General features: G+C 48.8%; 2 protein-coding genes across 6 annotated transcripts in view; one reads left to right on the top strand and one right to left on the bottom strand.

The window, feature by feature from the left end:
* LOC137352753 (V-set domain-containing T-cell activation inhibitor 1-like) overlaps positions 1-19,068 on the top strand; it is a 137,124-nt gene that overhangs the window by 82,048 nt on the left and 36,008 nt on the right. The window lies entirely within an intron of this gene.
* The window catches only part of LOC137352758 (myelin-oligodendrocyte glycoprotein-like), a 113,484-nt gene that overhangs the window by 80,762 nt on the left and 13,654 nt on the right, over positions 1-19,068 (bottom strand). Inside the window, exons 1-6 of one of the 3 annotated variants that reach the window (XM_068018550.1) lie at positions 7,446-7,679; positions 7,046-7,100; positions 5,579-5,911; positions 4,828-4,866; positions 3,395-3,521; positions 274-1,635 (exon numbers count right to left, since the gene is read on the bottom strand). In XM_068018550.1, coding sequence (XP_067874651.1) covers positions 1,542-1,635; positions 3,395-3,521; positions 4,828-4,866; positions 5,579-5,911; positions 7,046-7,100; positions 7,446-7,466 — 669 coding nt within the window. In that variant the 5' untranslated portion in view covers positions 7,467-7,679 and the 3' untranslated portion in view covers positions 274-1,541. Of the gene's footprint in view, positions 1-273; positions 1,636-3,394; positions 3,522-4,827; positions 4,867-5,578; positions 5,912-7,045; positions 7,101-7,445; positions 7,680-19,068 lie in introns of those variants that run through there. The other 2 variants (XM_068018551.1, XM_068018548.1) reach the window with 2 other exon arrangements.

Raw genomic sequence — 19,068 nt, 5'->3', positions numbered from 1 at the left:
TCTTGAGTAAGAAGGTAGGCTGTGATACCTGCCACAGTCAAATAGCCCATCTACATCCCATGTTCACCACTGTGGAAGAACCATCGCTACAAGGACTGCAGTGGTTCAAGCAGAGATGGACAATAAATGGGGCCCTGCCAGTTTCACCCACACTGAGAACAGGTTAATAAATTCATCAGAAACTACCTGATGTTCCCACTGTTAGGACCGAGGCAGGAGGAGTGCACTGTTAATTCAGTCCCGCTTCTCCACAGGTCACAACATATTCTTTAAAAGTTTCCCATTTGTTGAAACAATTCCCCAGAATAAAACACACTAACCAGGTTTCTTTACTAAACAAAATTAACGGATTATTATAAAACAATTCTTAACTAGTAATACAGTAAAACAATATCACAGATCAAATTTTTAAATATCCAACGTTAGATTTTAAAATGTCCTCTTTACCTTTGTTCCTTCACACACACATTCCTATACATAAATCAGTTAACCGGAAAAAGAAAAAGAATTTTTAGATCAGAGCTCTGTTACAGACAAAAACACAAATAGATCACGTGTCCACCCCTAAAAGAATAGCAGATGAAACTCACTGCACCAAAGAAGCAGACAGTCCAACGTCCGAGCAACTGTTAAAGAAACTTCCAGAATTAGTTCTCTTCAGGCAGTGTTGAAAAGCAATTTAGCTGGCCTCGTTAAAATGCAGGAACATGACAAATTAACATGCTGAACTTCAGAGTCTTTGAGGGAACTGAGAGTAAAAGCACTGGGTTGTAGTCTTCTGTTCTTCCTTGGAATTCTTTCCTTTTTCTGTCCTTCTTTGGCACTTTAGTAGCACTTGACTTTTGTCTCCTTCCAGAAGGTATCACACACATGCACTGACTGACAACCAAACAGCTTGGCAGTTCGCTGCCCACCCAGATGTTCTCTGTTGCTACTGGGCTTGTCAATTTCTGCCCTTTGCCATGGCTTCTGTTCTAAGCCGAACCCAACCAGGTGACAAACTGTAGCTAATCGGCCCTCACTGTCTTCTTGATTGAAAAACATTTAGCTTAATTATAAATTCCTTTGTTTTATTAAATAATTTTTAAAAGTCACTTTCATAAAACCACTCGCTCATCATTCGGATATTTTGGAAGTTACCATCTCACACAGGGAGTGATCAATGGGTTACACAGCTGAAGTTGGTCCTGTGTGTTCCTGTGTGTTGGTCCTGGGTTTGGACACAGTGTGTATCAGTAACACTGAGATATAATGTAATATCAATCGGACAGGTTTTCTAGTAAAGGGACAACACTGTCATTGGGTGATTATCTCAAGACTCTGCTGGTCAGAGGGGTTTGTGCAGAGTGGGAAGTGATTGTTGATCCCGATCCTGAGCTCAGACTTTCCACCAGGATTCACTGGATAACCACAATACTGGGCTGATTTTCCCCTCCCTGACCCAGGCTCAGTGCAGTGTAAACTCAGTAAGTGCTGGACAGCCCCGTTCCCCAGAAGGTTTTGTTCTCCAGCTGCTCCATTCTGATGCTCAGGTGCTGTTGTCACAAAGCCCGTGTTTCATCTGAACAAGTCACCCCTGTCAAAGGGACGACATTAGATGCTTCATTGCGATTGATGCTGCGTTTGTTCTCTGTCCTGGGAGGGAAAAAACAGCAGAGTTCAGGTTACATTAAAAGAATCCAACACTTTGTACAAGTGTGTAAAGGAGCTGTTCAGGAGCACAGACCAATTAAATTACACTCAACATCCTGGGCACCAATGGCAGCTGGAAAATGGGTCACAGGAGCTGCACGGTGATGGAGCACAGAGTGTAGAGGAGAGGAGGCTTATAGAGGAGGCAATGGGCAAGAGCTGGACACTCCACAGGACCTGTGCTGACCGAGGCACCAGACCAATAGAAAAATGACAGCTCACCTCAACATTGGAGATTAAGAAGAATTGATGAGGATCTTGGTTAACACTGAGCTGAAGATAATGGGGATCAGATCAGACAGGAGGAGGCTGGGAATGTCCGTACTCTCCAGACTGATCCTGAATTATTGAGAGGAGACACAGATGGACAGGATATTCCCTGATGTGATCAAATCCGACCCAGCAGTGACCAAACAGGCTGACGGAAACAGAAATATTGTGATGGGGGAGAGTCAGAGGACAGAGTTAGAGAGTCTGCAATAGTTCCCCCTCCCCACTGGCAGGTGGGCAAGAGGTGGGCAGGGAGATGTGGATGTTGAGGGAGACAGAGAAATGCAACATACCCTTGTTAGTGATTAAAACCACTGATGGCCGGGTCACAGGGGGTGACTTGAAAAATGCAATCTCTATTTGCGCTTAAACAACAACATGCATTTATATAGCTCCTTTATCATCCCAAGATGCTTCACAGGAGCAATTATCAAACAGAATGTGTGCACCAAGATATTAGGGCTGGTGATCAAAAGCTCGGATATAGACGTAGGTTTTCAGGTGTGTCTGAAAGGAGGAGAGACAGAGAGGGACAGAGAGGTTTAGGGATGGAATTCTAGAACTTAGGGCTCAGGCAGCTAAAGGCACAGCCGCCAATGGTGGAGTGATGGAAAACAGGGGGGTGCAAGAGGCCAGAATTGGAGCAGCACAGAGATCAGGGAGGAGATTAGAGATCGGGAGAGGTGAGGCAATGGAGGGATTTGAACAGGAGGATGAATTTAGGTCAGTGAGAACAGGAGTGATGGGTAAATGGGACTTGGTGTGAGTTAGGATACGGGGCAGCAGAATTTTAGATGAGCTCAAGTTTACGGAGGGTGCAAGGTGGAATTGGCCGGGGGAACATTGGAATAGTCGAGTCCAAAAATAACAAAGGCACGGATGAGGGTTTCAGGAGATGGGCTGAGGCGGGAGTTTCAGCAGCAGATGGGGAGAGACAGGGACTGAAATCACACAGGGGAATATCACAGGAGTAGAGGTAGGAGATCTCAGTGATGGAAACGATACAGTGTCGGAAGCTCAGCTCAGGGTCTGATAGGACTTCAAGGTTGTGAACAGTCTGGTTCAGCCTCAGACAGTGGCCAGGGAGGGGGATGGAGTCAGTGGCTGGGGAACAGAGCAAGGATCAGAGGCTGGTGAAAAGTCAGAGGAGAGGGGACAAGGGGATTTTAGGTGTAGGCTGGTGAGTTGTTTGCTGCAGAGATTAGGCGAGTGTCTATTAACTGTGTGATTGAGGGAGCCGCACATTCCTGCTCTTCACCTTCAGTTCAGCAGCTAGAGGATGACAACAAGCTGGAAGTGACTGGATAATGCAGCATTGAAACATCCCACACAGCACAAAGTGTATCAGTGCACACAACATTTCCACAACACCAAATAGAATAAAACAAAACTAGAATTAACAATGGGAACTGCAGAACATTCCAGAACTCACCATCTTTGTTGCTTTCCGATTACGAGAATAAAACCCAGAATTATGCAAACAAGAACAAGAATTATGCAAACAAGAACAAGAATTGCGATGACCAATCCAACTACCAATCCAGTAGAGGGTCCAGGACCTAGAGACAGAATGAAGCTGTTAACAGACTGGGACACACTAACAAAACTAACAGCAGAGACCGTCAGCACCTAGTGTTTCAGAACCATCCCCAGTACAAACACATCCCTGGTCAATTCTAGTCCTGGAGGGATGTGGGAGGTCAGATATCAATAATCTCACACACACACATCCCCCCACAATGTGATCGATACATGCTTTCCAATGGAGATAACTGGACACTGACCAGCAGCAGCTGTAAATCTGAGTTCTTTTTGCCGTCAGTCTGGTTCAGTAAATATACCGAGTCGGATGTGTCGGGAAAATCAATTACTTTATTTGCGCATTTAGCCGGCTGACTTACTCTAATGCAACGACACTGACTCCACCCAGAGTCTGTCTGGTCCACTAGAGTAAGTGAAGTTTTTTTGATACAGGTACTACTGTTTATACATTAAGATTCATGCTACACCCCCTTGTTTAACCAATCAGTGCGATACAATTCGACTTCACCCACGTGGTGACATGCAGTACATCTGTTACTGAGGTTACAATACACTCTATTCTCCATACATACTTGTTACTAATAAAATATTGTTTTGTACCAGCAAGATAAAAGAAAGCGGACAAGCAAGCTAATTAGCAAGAGCATAGGAATCATCAATAATCATTCTAGTCTCACTCCCTACATGGATCATGAGTCTGTCTCTACCTTGTGACAAGTAATTGCGGAGCATCCTGCTATCTCTATTAGGTTTACATTCCTGAGTGTTTCGTTCAGTCTGCAGAAACATCAAGTAGTGGCAGCTCACGAAGATAAGAGGGGCCTATCACTCCTTATCACTCACACAGGGATGGACATCATTTGATTCACAGGAGTCCATTTGTTCCAAACCACAGGGAGTCACACAATCAGGCCATAAAGAACAGATGTCCTTGCAATTACCAGTGTCGGCTAGTCTTTACAGTCTCACACGCTCTGCCTTTACTTTTAACTATTTCATTGTGGTTTCTGCTACTTAAAATCAAAGCTCAGCAAAGCTACTATTCCTAACTTGGCTATATTTCCCATTAAGCATTGTGCCATGCCTTTCTGCTCACTTCCACACAGCCTCCCTTCAATTAAGCCCAACAGCTCGCTGAAATGGAGCGGGAATTTTAAAATAATTTGTCGGTTTGGAGAACCATGGGATTGGGTGGAACACGGTTTATACGTGTATCAATATTACTCCTCATTGACTTAATACTGAGGACTCCTGGGGTCACTCCCACCTGACTGTACACCACAAGAGCTAAAAGCACATGCAGTAGTTTAGAAACAGATTTACCTGGTACAGGTGTGTCCGGTACCGGTGTACGAGCTCGCTCTAAAGAAAACATCATGTGTTTAGTATTGTGTGTGAAACAAACTGTAGAAATGTTCAAAGACTCTATAGGGCTGTGGGTAAACACATCATGGGAGGAACGAGACTCGGGAAAACTGATCAGGAAGGATCAGGAACAGGGTCGGCAGAGTGAAAAATGGTGCTATGGGCCCCACTTCCTGCACCCCAACATCTGGAGACAGATGTAGCACATTTCTGGAGAGTGAGAGCAGCTTGATAGCACCGTGGGTTTGCCTTTGCTGTGTCCTGATTCGATTCCTGGGTCACAGCCAGTGGTCCGTTCAGTTTTATACTTGTTTTTCTTTCCAGTAGTTTGATACAAACTGATTGACCTGCTCGGCCACTTCAGAGGGCAGTTAAAAGGCAACCAGGTTAATGTGGGACAGGAGTCACATATAGACCAGACCGGGTAAGGACGGCAGGTTTCCTTCCCTCGAGGGACATTAGTGAACCAGTTGGGTTTTACAACAATCCAACAGCTTCATGGTCACTTTTATTGGGACCAACTTTATATTTCCAGATTTATTTTAAACTGAATTTAAATTCTGAAATTGCCATGGTGGGATTTGAACTCACATTCTCTGGATTATTAGACCAGGCCTCTGGATTACTAGTCTAGTAACATAACCACTGCACTACCGTACCCATAAAATCGGAGAGTAAATGCAGAATACCTGAAACAGAAACCTCTCACTTGTTACAAAGAGATGAATATCTTGATGAAAGACTGGAGTCTCCCTCTGTTGAATCTCACACTGATACTCATTCTGGTCTGACTGCCTGAGGTCAGAGATCATAATTGACCAGTTGTCTTGTTCCAGTTGATCTTTGAACAGGTTTGTTCTGTTTCTGAACCATGGGTCTTGTTGTGTTAAATCATCGTTCCCATCGATAAATTTGTGTAAAATTCCACGATTGAATATCCACCAAATTACCTGTAATTCAGAGACTGGGACATTCCCTTTGTAGATACAGGGCAGCACAACCTGCTCCCCAAGGAACCCAGAAACTGGGACAGACGGGTAACCTGGAAAAGATTGAAAGTATTTATCCACAGATATAACCTCCCTGCTGGTACATTCCATCCCAAGCTCCACATGGTTACACTGCGATGCTTGATTTACAAGAAGCACTGATCAGTAACTCACTGCTTTCATTTCTGTGGGAAGGTTAAAGGTCAGGCATTAAGGGCCTTCAACTAAAACCAGCTTGTGCTGGATATTTGTATCCACAGAGCAGCTGGACAGCACTTTGAATCGTGTGTTTCCCATTGTACACATGCTGGGAGAACACATCAGGATATTGGTCACCCTGCCCACCTCCCCACTTTGGGAGAACAATGACAGACTGGGGGTGCACAATGTGAGGTGGAGCTCAGGAGCAGAAAACTGACCCTGAAATGTAAAGACAGGAACGGGTGGGGGAGGGGGTACCCGAGGATGTGGAAAGGGCTTTGGACAGGTTGGGGGGACAATGACGGACGAGTACACTGTGTAGGGGGTGAGGCTGCACCTGATGGTCTGAAAGGGGCCGAGGTAATGTGGATCCTCATCTCCCTCCACCACTAACCTGTCAGACCTTGCTCCTCACCCCAATACGGCCAGACTCTGCCCCCTCCCAGGACCCAAAACACAACCCCCAGTCCTGATGACCCTACTCCCCATGCTCAGAGGCAATTCCCAGTTCTATTTGATCCAGGACTGTCCCAGACTCCTGATCCCAGTGCTCAGGACCCCATCCCAGTACCACTGGACCCCAGTCACCCATCCCAGTGTCACCGAGTGTTGCTCAGTGTCCAGATTCCACTGTTCACATCACAGGGGTTAATCTGAAGACATTAACTGCCTTCCTTTCAGGTCTCATGATCATTATGTGTAATGTGAACCGACTGTGTCCACTCCCTCAATGGGCCCACTCACAGTGAACACAGCACCTTAAAGCAAGATGAATTCCTGATATAATGAAGACTATTCCCCAGTAATATACACATTACTGATTTCAGTCCCAGACACCCAGACAAATGTTCTTTCCAGGAGATAGCTAACTGCAGTCTGTATAAATTCACAAGGTTAGCACCATCCAGGAAGATCAATCCTGATATAATCCATATCACCAGCAGCCCCGAGCTCTGCTGAAATGTGAGAGCAGTCACAGTGCTTACCTGCAACAGCATTTAGCAGCAGCAGCAGGAGGAGGAGTTTCTGGAAGTTGGGTCCCTGCAACAAGAAAACACAGTTACCCCCCTTTACCACAGTTTCTTGCTGCTCATGTCCATTTCTGAACCGGGCTGTGTCACTGTGTTCCCCACCCCCGGGTGAAGATTAACAGCTAGGTGTTTATTTTCAGTTTAAACACAGTTTCTCTCGCTCCATCTCCAATGTCTGACATTTCTCCTTTTATAAACGAGACCCTGCCTCAGGGTCAGAAACACAAAGCCCCGAAATGGAACAAATTCTCCTCCTGTTTCGAGGGCGATAAACAATAAAGAGGCGAATCCTTGGGGAGGGAAACTTTCCCCCACATCTCCCTCCCTCTCCCCGGGTGTGAGACACTGACAGTACCTGCAGTGTTTTCCCATCCATTGCCCCGATCCTGGATTATCACAAAAACACTAAAAACCCTGAAACAGCTGTTCAGATGTAGCGGAAAACAGTTGTGATGGAGACAAAAGCAAAATGTGGGGTGGTGGGGGAAATCAGTCCCTGTCTCGATCCCTTATGGATCCCCATGGTCTGAAGTGAACAGTTTCCCGGTGGCCGACACTCGGATTGTTGTTTCACTCAAATCCCTTCCCGGGAAAAGCAGCTTTTAACACGGCTTTTCCTGACAGAGGCTGCACCATTATTACACACTCCCCCCTCAGTGTGGGAATGGATCAGTCCAGACCATCCCTGAAACTGAAACATTGAGATCAGGTTTTTACAGAAATGTCTGAACAGGAAATGCTGCAAAACCTCAATTTGTCAAAACAGAAACAGAGTTTAACCCTTTCAGCTCCATTCTCCTCCCCCTGTGCTGTTTCTATTCTATTTTATTCTCTGACTGTTCCTCAGAACTGAATCCACATCTTCCAGGGTGTTTTCTTTCACTGAATTTGAGATCCAGCTGTGGTTCAGTTGGTAGCTCTCCAGGACTTGGGCACAAAAATCAAGCTTTATTTGAGGGTGGGTGCAGAGGGAGCCCCGCACTGTCGGAGGGGTCGGTGCAGAGGGAGACCCGCACTGTCGGGGGGTCGGTGCAGAGGGAGCCCCGCACTGCCGGGGGGTCGGTGCAGAGGGAGCCCCGCACTGTCGGAGGGTCAATACTGAGGGAGTGCTGCACTGTCGGAGGGTCAGTACTGAGGGAGTGCTGCACTGTCGCAGGGAGTGCCGCACTGTCGGAGAGTCAGGACTGAGGGGGTGCTGCACTGTCGGAGGGTCAGTACTGAGAGAGTGCTGCACTGTTGGAGGGTCTGTACTGAGGGGGTGCTGCACTGTCGGAGGGTCAGTACTGAGGGGGTGCTGCACTGTCGGAGAGTCAGGACTGAGGGGGTGCTGCACTGTCAGAGGGTCAGTACTGAGGGGGTGCTGCACTGTCGGAGGGTCAGTACTGAGAGAGTGCTGCACTGTCGGAGGGTCTGTACTGAGGGAGTGCTGCACTGTCGGAGGGTCTGTACAGAGGGGGTGCTGCACTGTTGGACGGTCAGTACTGAGGGAGTGCTGCACTGCCGGAGGTGCCATCTTTCAGATGAGACATTAAACCGAGGCCCCCGTCTGCCCTCTCAGGTGGGTGTAAAAGATCCCACGGCCACTATTTGGAAGAAGAGCGGTGGGGGGGAGTTCTCCCCGGTGTCCTGGGGACAATATTTATCCCTCAACCGACATCACTAAAACAAACAATCTGGGTCATTTTCACATTGCTGTTTGTGGGATCTTGCTGTGCAGGAATTGGCTGCCTCGTTTCCTACATTACAACAGTGACCACATTTCAAGAAAAGTATTTCATTGGCTGTGAAGCACTTTGTGCCATCCTGAAAGGCGCTATAGAAATGCACGTTCTTTTTATTCACCAACAATTAAACACTAACTGACCTCAAGGTTTACAGGAATGAGACACTGGATCATCTCCAAAGTAAAAACTGGGCAGACAGAGGTCGGTTACAACAAACTGAAAATACAAGTGCAAACAACTCCAAGCCTGTTCATTATTTTGGAACTGTTTGTTTTCCAAAGTCAATCTTATCCCAGCCTTTATTATGTTCCCACTCCAATACTGTCCTTACTGGCCTCCTGATTGATCCCCTCTATCCATCACAACTCACACAAACCTTCAGTAACTGCTGTCTGCCCTGTTCCTTATCACCCATGTCCTCACCAATCATCATTGGCCCTGATGTACCAACCCATTGATTTCCAATTCCTCGTCCTCATTGTGTTTCCCCTCTCACTCTTCCACTTGGAATCTCCTTTAGTCCTGTGTTTGAGTCAAGGCCTTTCATCTTCCAGTTCTCTCCTCCTCCACATGCACCTCCTTCCTTTCCCTCCTTGTGCCATAATTCCTATGTAATCCTATATAGTCACCCAGAAATCCAGTCGGGAATTCAGGAGAAACTTCTTTCCCCAGAGAGTGGTGAGAATGTGGAACTCGCTCCCACAGGGAGTGGTTGAGGTGAATAGTATTGATTCATTTAAGGGGAAGCTGGATAAACACATGAGGAGTAAGGGAACAGAGGGTTACAATGATAGATTTAGATAAGGAAAGACGGGAGGAGGCTTGGGTGGAGCATAAACACTAGCATGGACTGGTTGGGCCGAATGGCCTGTGTTTGTGTCGTATATCCTATGTAAACTCCTCTTTAAACCATATTGACCCCACACTCTGAGACTTTCTGCCTGACCCCCTTTCCCTGCCTGGCTTCACCTCAACCATCCTTCGAAGGCTTCTTCCCAATGTATCTCTCTGATCTTGTTTTCAGTTAACACTCCTGACTCTTCTCCCTCCACCTCACTGTCTAGGAAATGCTACAGGCTGTTTTACAACATTATATATTGGGTGGACAGTTACAAGAAATAATTTAAAAGGTGAATGGAATGTTGGCCTCTATCTCGAGAGGGCTGGAATATAAAGAGGTAGAAGTTATATTATATAAATCACTGGTCTGGCCCCATCTGGAGTCACTGTGTTCAGTTCTGGGCACCGCCCCTCAGGAAGGATATATTGGCCTTGGAGGGGGTGCAGCACAGATTTACCAGAATGGTAATGGGATGAAAAGGGTTAAATTATGTGGAGAGGTTGCACAGAAGAGGCTTGAATAATGAAGATTAAGAGAGATCTAATTGAGATGTTTACGATGATTAAAGGACTTTATAGGAGAGATAGAACTATCTCCATTGATAATATATTGGAATATTGGAACAGGAGGAGGCCATTCAGCCCCTCGAGCCTGTCCTGAAATTCAACGTGATCATGGCTATCTGTATCTGAACTCCATCCACCTGTCTTGGCTCCATAATGCCCATCCCTAATTGCCCTTGAGAAGGTGGTGGTGAGCTGCCTTCTTGAACCGCTGCAGTCCATGTGGGGTAGGTACACCCACAGTGCTGTTAGGAAGGGAGTTCCAGGATTTTGACCTAATGGCAGTGAAGGAACGGCGATACAGTTCCAAGTCAGGATGGTGTGTGACTTGGAGGGGAACTTGCAGGTGGTGGTGTTCCCATGCATCAGCTGCCCTTGTCCTTCTAGTTGGTAGAGGTCATGGGTTTGGAAGGTGCTGTCTAAGGAGCCTTGGTGAGTTGCTGCAGTGCATCTTGTAGATGGTACACACTGCTGCCACTGTGCGTCGGTGGTGGAGGGAGTGAATGTTTGTAGATGGGGTGCCAATCAAGTGCTTTGTTCTGGATGGTGTTGAGCTTCTTGAGTGTTGTTGGAGCTGCACCAGGCAAGTGGAGAGTATTCCGTCACACTCCTGACTTGTGCCTTGTAGATGGTGGACAGGCTTTGGCGAGTCAGGAGGTGAGTTACTCACTGCAGGATTCCCAGCCTCTGACTTGCTCTTGCAGCCACGGTATTTATATGGTTACTCCAGTTCTGGTCAATGGTAACACCCAGGATGTTGATAGCGGCGGATTCAGCGATCGTAATGCCATTGAATGTCAAGGGAAGAGGGTTGGATTCTCTCTTAATGGAGATGGTCATTGCCTGGCACTTGTGTGGCACAAATGTTAGTTGCCACTTATCAGCCCAAGCCTGGATATGGTCCAGGTCTTGCAGCATTTCTACACGGACTGCTTCAGTATCTGAGGAGTCGCGAATTGTGCTAAATATTGTGCAATCATCAGTGAATATCCCCATTTCTGACCTTATGATTGAAAGAAGGTCATTGATGAAGTAACTGAAGATGGTTGGGCCTAGGACACTACCCTGAGGAACTCCTGCAGTGATGTCCTGGAGCTGAGATGATTGACCTCCAACAACCACAACCATCTTCCTTTGCGTTAGATACGACTCCAACCAGCGAAGAATTTTTCCCCGATTCTCAATCACTCCAATTTTTCCAGGGCTCCTTGATGCCATACTCGGTCAAATGCTGCCTTGATATCAAGGGCAGTCATTCTCACCTCACCTCTGGAGTTCAGCTCTTTTGTCCATGTTTGAGCCAAGGCTGTAATGAGGTCAGGAGCTGAGTGGCCCTGATGGAACCCAAACTGAACATCACTGAGCAGGTTATTGCTAAACAAATGCTGCTTGATAACACTGTCAATGATACCTTCCATCATTTTACTGATGATTGAGAGTAGACTGATGGGGCAGTAAATGGCCGGGTTGGACTTGTCCTGCTTTCTATGTACAGGACATACCTGGGCAAGTTTCCACACTGTCAGGCAGATGACAGTGTTGTAGCTGTACTGGAAAGCTTGGCTAGGGGTGTGGCAAGTTCTGGAGCACAGGTCTTCAGTACTATTGCCGGAATATTGTCAGGGCCCATAGCCTTTGCAGTATCCAGGGCCTTCAGTCGTTTCTTGATATCACGCAGAGTGAAACAAATTGGCTGAAGACTGGCATCTGTGATGCTGGGGACTTCAGGAGGAGGCTGAGATGGATCATCAACTCAGCGCTTCTGGCTGAAGATTGTTGCAAATGCTTCAGCCTTATCTTTTGCACTGATGTGTTGGACTTCCCCATCATTGAGGATGGGGATATTTGTGGAACCACCTCCTTCAGTTTGTTGTTTAATGGTCCACCGCCATTCACCACTGGATGTGGCAGGACTGCAGAGCTTACATCTGATCCATTGGTTCTGGGATCACTTAGCTCTGTCTATCGCACGCTGCTTATGCTGTTTCACATGCAAGTGGTCCTAGATTGTAGCTTCACTGGGTTGACACCGCATTTTGAGATATACCTGCTGCTGGCATGCCCCCCTGCAGTCTTCATTGAAGGAAGAATGTTAGAGAGAGTCATAGAAGGCACAGGAGGCCATTCAGCCCATCCAGTCCAAGTCAGCTCTCCACACAGCCATCCAGTCAATACCACCCAGAGTCTGGTTCCTGTATTAAAGGGGTTCAGTCAGATCGACACCGAGTAAGGTTCCTGTATTAAAGGGGTTCAGTCGGATCGACCCAGAGTCCGGTTCCTGTATTAAAGGGGTTCAGTCGGATCGACCCAGAGTCCGGTTCCTGTATTAAAGGGGTTCAGTCGGATCGACCCAGAGTCCGGTTCCTGTATTAAAGGGGTTCAGTCAGATCGACCCAGAGTCGGGTTCCCGTATTAAAGGGGTTCAGTCGGATCGACCCAGAGTCTGGTTCCTGTATTAAAGGGGTTCAGTCGGATCGACCCAGAGTCCGGTTCCTGTATTAAAGGGGTTCAGTCGGATCGACCCAGAGTCCGGTTCCTGTATTAAAGGGGTTCAGTCGGATCGACCCAGAGTCTGGTTCCTGTATTAAAGGGGTTCAGTCGGATCGACCAAGAGTCTGGTTCCTGTATTAAAGGGGTTCAGTCAGATCGACCCAGAGTCCTGTTCCTGTATTAAAGGGGTTCAGTCGGATCGACCCAGAGTCCTGTTCCTGTATTAAAGGGGTTCAGTCGGATCGACCCAGAGTCCGGTTCCTGTATTAAAGGGGTTCAGCCTGATCGACCCAGAGTCCGGTTCCTGTATTCAAGGGGTTCAGTCGGATCGACCCAGAGTCCGGTTCCTGTATTAAAGGGGTTCAGTCGGATCGACCCAGAGTCCGGTTCCCGTATTAAAGGGGTTCAGTCGGATCGACCCAGAGTCCGGTTCCTGCATTAAAGGGGTTCAGTCGGATCGACCCAGAGTCCGGTTCCTGTATTAAAGGGGTTCAGTCGGATCGACCCAGAGTCCGGTTCCTGTATTAAAGGGGTTCTGTCGGATCGACCCAGAGTCTGGTTCCTGTATTAAAGGGGTTCAGTCAGATCGACCCAGAGTCCTGTTCCTGTATTAAAGGGTTTCAGTCGGAGCGACCCAGAGTCCGGTTCCCGTATTAAAGGGGTTCAGTCGGATCGACCCAGAGTCCGGTTCCTGTATTAAAGGGATTCAGTCGGAGCGACCGCAGAGTCTGGTTCCTGTATTAAAGGGGTTCAGTCTGATTGACCCAGAGTCTGGTTCCTGTATTAAAGGGGTTCAGTCGGATCGACCCAGAGTCCGGTTCCCGTATTAAAGGGGTTCAGTCGGATCGACCCAGAGTCCGGTTCCTGTATTAAAGGGGTTCAGTCGGATCGACCCAGAGTCCGGTTCCTGTATTAAAGGGGTTCAGCCGGATCGACCTGGAGTCCGGTTCCTGTATTAAAGGGGTTCAGTCTGATTGACCCAGAGTCTGGTTCCTGTATTAAAGGGGTTCAGTCGGATCGACCCAGAGTCCGGTTCCTGTATTAAAGGGGTTCAGTCGGAGCGACCGCAGAGTCTGGTTCCTGTATTAAAGGGGTTCAGTCTGATTGACACAGAGTCCGGTTCCTGTATTAAAGGGGTTCAGTCGGATCGACCCAGAGTCCGGTTCCTGTATTAAAGGGGTTCAGTCGGAGCGACCCAGAGTCCGGTTCCTGTATTAAAGGGATTCACTCGGATCGACCCAGAGTCCGGTTCCCGTATTAAAGGGGTTCAGTCGGAGCGACCGCAGAGTCTGGTTCCTGTATTAAAGGGGTTCAGTCTGATTGACACAGAGTCCGGTTCCTGTATTAAAGGGGTTCAGTCGGATCGACCCAGAGTCCGGTTCCCGTATTAAAGGGGTTCAGTCGGATCGACCCAGAGTCCGGTTCCTGTATTAAAGGGATTCAGTCGGATCGACCCAGTGTCCGGTTCCCGTATTAAAGGGGTTCAGTCGGATTGACCCAGAGTCCAGTTCCAGTATTAAAGGGGTTCAGTCGGATCGACCCAGAGTCCGGTTCCTGTATTAAAGGGGTTCAGCCGGATCGACCTGGAGTCCGGTTCCTGTATTATAGGGGTTCAGTCTGATTGACCCAGAGTCTGGTTCCTGTATTAAAGGGGTTCAGTCGGATCGACCCAGAGTCCGGTTCCTGTATTAAAGGGGTTCAGTCGGAGCGACCGCAGAGTCTGGTTCCTGTATTAAAGGGGTTCAGTCTGATTGACACAGAGTCCGGTTCCTGTATTAAAGGGGTTCAGTCGGATCGACCCAGAGTCCGGTTCCTGTATTAAAGGGGTTCAGTCGGAGCGACCCAGAGTCCGGTTCCTGTATTAAAGGGATTCACTCGGATCGACCCAGAGTCCGGTTCCCGTATTAAAGGGGTTCAGTCGGAGCGACCGCAGAGTCTGGTTCCTGTATTAAAGGGGTTCAGTCTGATTGACACAGAGTCTGGTTCCTGTATTAAAGGGGTTCAGTCGGAGCAACCGCAGAGTCTGGTTCCTGTATTAAAGGGGTTCAGTCTGATTGACACAGAGTCCGGTTCCTGTATTAAAGGGGTTCAGTCGCATCGACCCAGAGTCCGGTTCCTGTATTAAAGGGGTTCAGTCGGATCGACCCAGAGTCCGGTTCCTGTATTAAAGGGGTTCAGTCGGATCGACCCAGAGTCCGGTTCCTGTATTAAAGGGGTTCAGTCGGATCGACCCAGAGTCCGGTTCCTGTATTAAAGGGGTTCAGTCGGATCGACCCAGAGTCCGGTTCCCGTATTAAAGGGGTTCAGTCAGAGCGACCGCAGAGTCTGGTTCCTGTATTAAAGGGGTTCAGTCGAATCGACCCAGAGTCCGGTTCCTGTATTAAAGGGGTTCAGTCGGATCGACGCAGAGTCCGGTTCCCGTATTAAAGGGGTTCAGTCGGATCGACCCAGAGTCTGGTTCCTGTATTAAAGGGGTTCAGTCGGATCGACCCAGAGTCCGGTTCCCGTATTAAAGGGGTTCAGTCGGATCGACCCAGAGTCCGGTTCCTGTATTAAAGGGGTTCAGTCGGATCGACCCAGAGTCCGGTTCCTGTATTAAAGGGGTTCAGTCCGATCGACCCAGAGTCCGGTTCCCGTATTAAAGGGGTTCAGTCGGATCGACCCAGAGTCCGGTTCCTGTATTAAAGAGGTTCAGTCGGATCGACCCAGAGTCCGGTTCCTGTATTAAAGGGGTTCAGTCGGATCGACCCAGTGTCCGGTTCCTGTATTAAAGGGGTTCAGTCGGATCGACCCAGAGTCCGGTTCCTGTATTAAAGGGGTTCAGTCGGATCGACCCAGCGTCTGGTTCCTGTATTAAAGGGGTTCAGTCGGATCGACCCAGAGTCCGGTTCCTGTATTAAAGGGGTTCAGTCGGATCGACCCAGAGTCTGGTTCCTGTATTAAAGGGGTTCAGTCGGATTGACCCAGAGTCCGGTTCCTGTATTAAAGGGGTTCAGTCGGATCGACCCAGAGTCCGGTTCCCGTATTAAAGGGATTCAGTCGGATCGACCCAGAGTCCGGTTCCTGTATTAAAGGGGTTCAGTCGGATTGACCCAGAGTCTGGTTCCCGTATTAAAGGGGTTCAGTCGGATCGACCCAGAGTCTGGTTCCTGTATTAAAGGGGTTCAGTCGGATCGACCCAGAGTCCGGTTCCCGTATTAAAGGGGTTCAGTCGGATCGACCCAGAGTCCGGTTCCTGTATTAAAGGGGTTCAGTCGGATTGACCCAGAGTCTGGTTCCCGTATTAAAGGGGTTCAGTCGGATCGACCCAGAGTCCGGTTCCTGTATTAAAGGGGTTCAGTCGGATCGACCCAGAGTCCGGTTCCTGTATTAAAGGGGTTCAGTCGGATTGAGCCAGAGTCTGGTTCCTGTATTAAAGGGGTTCAGTCGGATCGACCCAGAGTCCGGTTCCTGTATTAAAGGGGTTCAGTCGGATCGACCCAGAGTCCGGTTCCTGTATTAAAGGGGTTCAGTCGGATCGACCCAGAGTCTGGTTCCTGTATTAAAGGGGTTCAGTCGGATTGACCCAGAGTCTGGTTCCTGTATTAAAGGGGTTCAGTCGGATTGACCCAGAGTCCGGTTCCTGTATTAAAGGGGTTCAGTCGGATCGACCCAGAGTCTGGTTCCTGTATTAAAGGGGTTCAGTCGGATCGACCCAGAGTCTGGTTCCTGTATTAAAGGGGTTCAGTCGGATCGACCCAGAGTCCGGTTCCTGTATTAAAGGGGTTCAGTCGGATTGACCCAGAGTCCGGTTCCTGTATTAAAGGGGTTCAGTCGGATTGACCCAGAGTCTGGTTCCTGTATTAAAGGGGTTCAGTCGGATTGACCCAGAGTCCGGTTCCTGTATTAAAGGGGTTCAGTCGGATTGACCCAGAGTCCGGTTCCTGTATTAAAGGGGTTCAGTCGGATTGACCCAGAGTCCGGTTCCTGTATTAAAGGGGTTCAGTCGGATCGACCCAGAGTCCGGTTCCTGTATTAAAGGGGTTCAGTCGGATCGACCCAGAGTCTGGTTCCTGTATTAAAGGGGTTCAGTCGGATCGACCCAGAGTCCGGTTCCCGTATTAAAGGGGTTCAGTCGGATCGACCCAGAGTCCGGTTCCTGTATTAAAGGGGTTCAGTCGGATCGACCCAGAGTCCGGTTCCTGTATTAAAGGGGTTCAGTCGGATCGACCCAGAGTCCGGTTCCTGTATTAAAGGGGTTCAGTCGGATCGACCCAGAGTCCGGTTCCCGTATTAAAGGGGTTCAGTCGGAGCGACCGCAGAGTCTGGTTCCTGTATTAAAGGGGTTCAGTCGAATCGACCCAGAGTCCGGTTCCTGTATTAAAGGGGTTCAGTCGGATCGACGCAGAGTCCGGTTCCCGTATTAAAGGGGTTCAGTCGGATCGACCCAGAGTCTGGTTCCTGTATTAAAGGGGTTCAGTCGGATCGACCCAGAGTCCGGTTCCCGTATTAAAGGGGTTCAGTCGGATCGACCCAGAGTCCGGTTCCTGTATTAAAGGGGTTCAGTCGGATCGACCCAGAGTCCGGTTCCTGTATTAAAGGGGTTCAGTCCGATCGACCCAGAGTCCGGTTCCCGTATTAAAGGGGTTCAGTCGGATCGACCCAGAGTCCGGTTCCTGTATTAAAGAGGTTCAGTCGGATCGACCCAGAGTCCGGTTCCTGTATTAAAGGGGTTCAGTCGGATCGACCCAGAGTCCGGTTCCTGTATTAAAGGGGTTCAGTCGGATCGACCCAGAGTCCGGTTCCTGTATTAAAGGGGTTCAGTCGGATCGACCCAGCGTCTGGTTCCTGTATTAAAGGGGTTCAGTCGGATCGACCCAGAGTCCGGTTCCTGTATTAAAGGGGTTCAGTCGGATCGACCCAGAGTCTGGTTCCTGTATTAAAGGGGTTCAGTCGGATTGACCCAGAGTCCGGTTCCTGTATTAAAGGGGTTCAGTCGGATCGACCCAGAGTCCGGTTCCCGTATTAAAGGGATTCAGTCGGATCGACCCAGAGTCCGGTTCCTGTATTAAAGGGGTTCAGTCGGATTGACCCAGAGTCTGGTTCCCGTATTAAAGGGGTTCAGTCGGATCGACCCAGAGTCTGGTTCCTGTATTAAAGGGGTTCAGTCGGATCGACCCAGAGTCCGGTTCCCGTATTAAAGGGGTTCAGTCGGATCGACCCAGAGTCCGGTTCCTGTATTAAAGGGGTTCAGTCGGATTGACCCAGAGTCTGGTTCCCGTATTAAAGGGGTTCAGTCGGATCGACCCAGAGTCCGGTTCCTGTATTAAAGGGGTTCAGTCGGATCGACCCAGAGTCCGGTTCCTGTATTAAAGGGGTTCAGTCGGATTGACCCAGAGTCTGGTTCCTGTATTAAAGGGGTTCAGTCGGATCGACCCAGAGTCCGGTTCCTGTATTAAAGGGGTTCAGTCGGATCGACCCAGAGTCCGGTTCCTGTATTAAAGGGGTTCAGTCGGATCGACCCAGAGTCTGGTTCCTGTATTAAAGGGGTTCAGTCGGATTGACCCAGAGTCTGGTTCCTGTATTAAAGGGGTTCAGTCGGATTGACCCAGAGTCCGGTTCCTGTATTAAAGGGGTTCAGTCGGATTGACCCAGAGTCTGGTTCCTGTATTAAAGGGGTTCAGTCGGATCGACCCAGAGTCTGGTTCCTGTATTAAAGGGGTTCAGTCGGATCGACCCAGAGTCCGGTTCCTGTATTAAAGGGGTTCAGTCGGATTGACCCAGAGTCCGGTTCCTGTATTAAAGGGGTTCAGTCGGATTGACCCAGAGTCTGGTTCCTGTATTAAAGGGGTTCAGTCGGATTGACCCAGAGTCCGGTTCCTGTATTAAAGGGGTTCAATCGGATTGACCCAGAGTCCGGTTCCTGTATTAAAGGGGTTCAGTCGGATTGACCCAGAGTCCGGTTCCTGTATTAAAGGGGTTCAGTCGGATCGACCCAGAGTCCGGTTCCTGTATTAAAGGGGTTCAGTCGGATCGACCCAGAGTCTGGTTCCTGTATTAAAGGGGTTCAGTCGGATCGACCCAGAGTCCGGTTCCCGTATTAAAGGGGTTCAGTCGGATCGACCCAGAGTCTGGTTCCTGTATTCAAGGGGTTCAGTCAGATTGACCCAGAGTCTGGTTCCTGTATTAAAGGGGTTCAGTCGGATCGACCCAGAGTCCGGTTCCTGTATTAAAGGGGTTCAGCCTGGTCGACCCAGAGTCCGGTTCCCGTATTAAAGGGGTTCAGTCGGATTGACCCAGAGTCCGGTTCCTGTATTAAAGGGGTTCAGTCGGATCGACCCAGAGTCCGGTTCCTGTATTAAAGGGGTTCAGTCGGATCGA

The sequence above is a fragment of the Heterodontus francisci genome, chromosome 39, assembly GCF_036365525.1.
Source record: "Heterodontus francisci isolate sHetFra1 chromosome 39, sHetFra1.hap1, whole genome shotgun sequence".
Taxonomy (NCBI): Eukaryota; Metazoa; Chordata; class Chondrichthyes; order Heterodontiformes; family Heterodontidae; genus Heterodontus; species Heterodontus francisci.
This window is presented reverse-complemented; position numbering and strand designations above follow the sequence as displayed.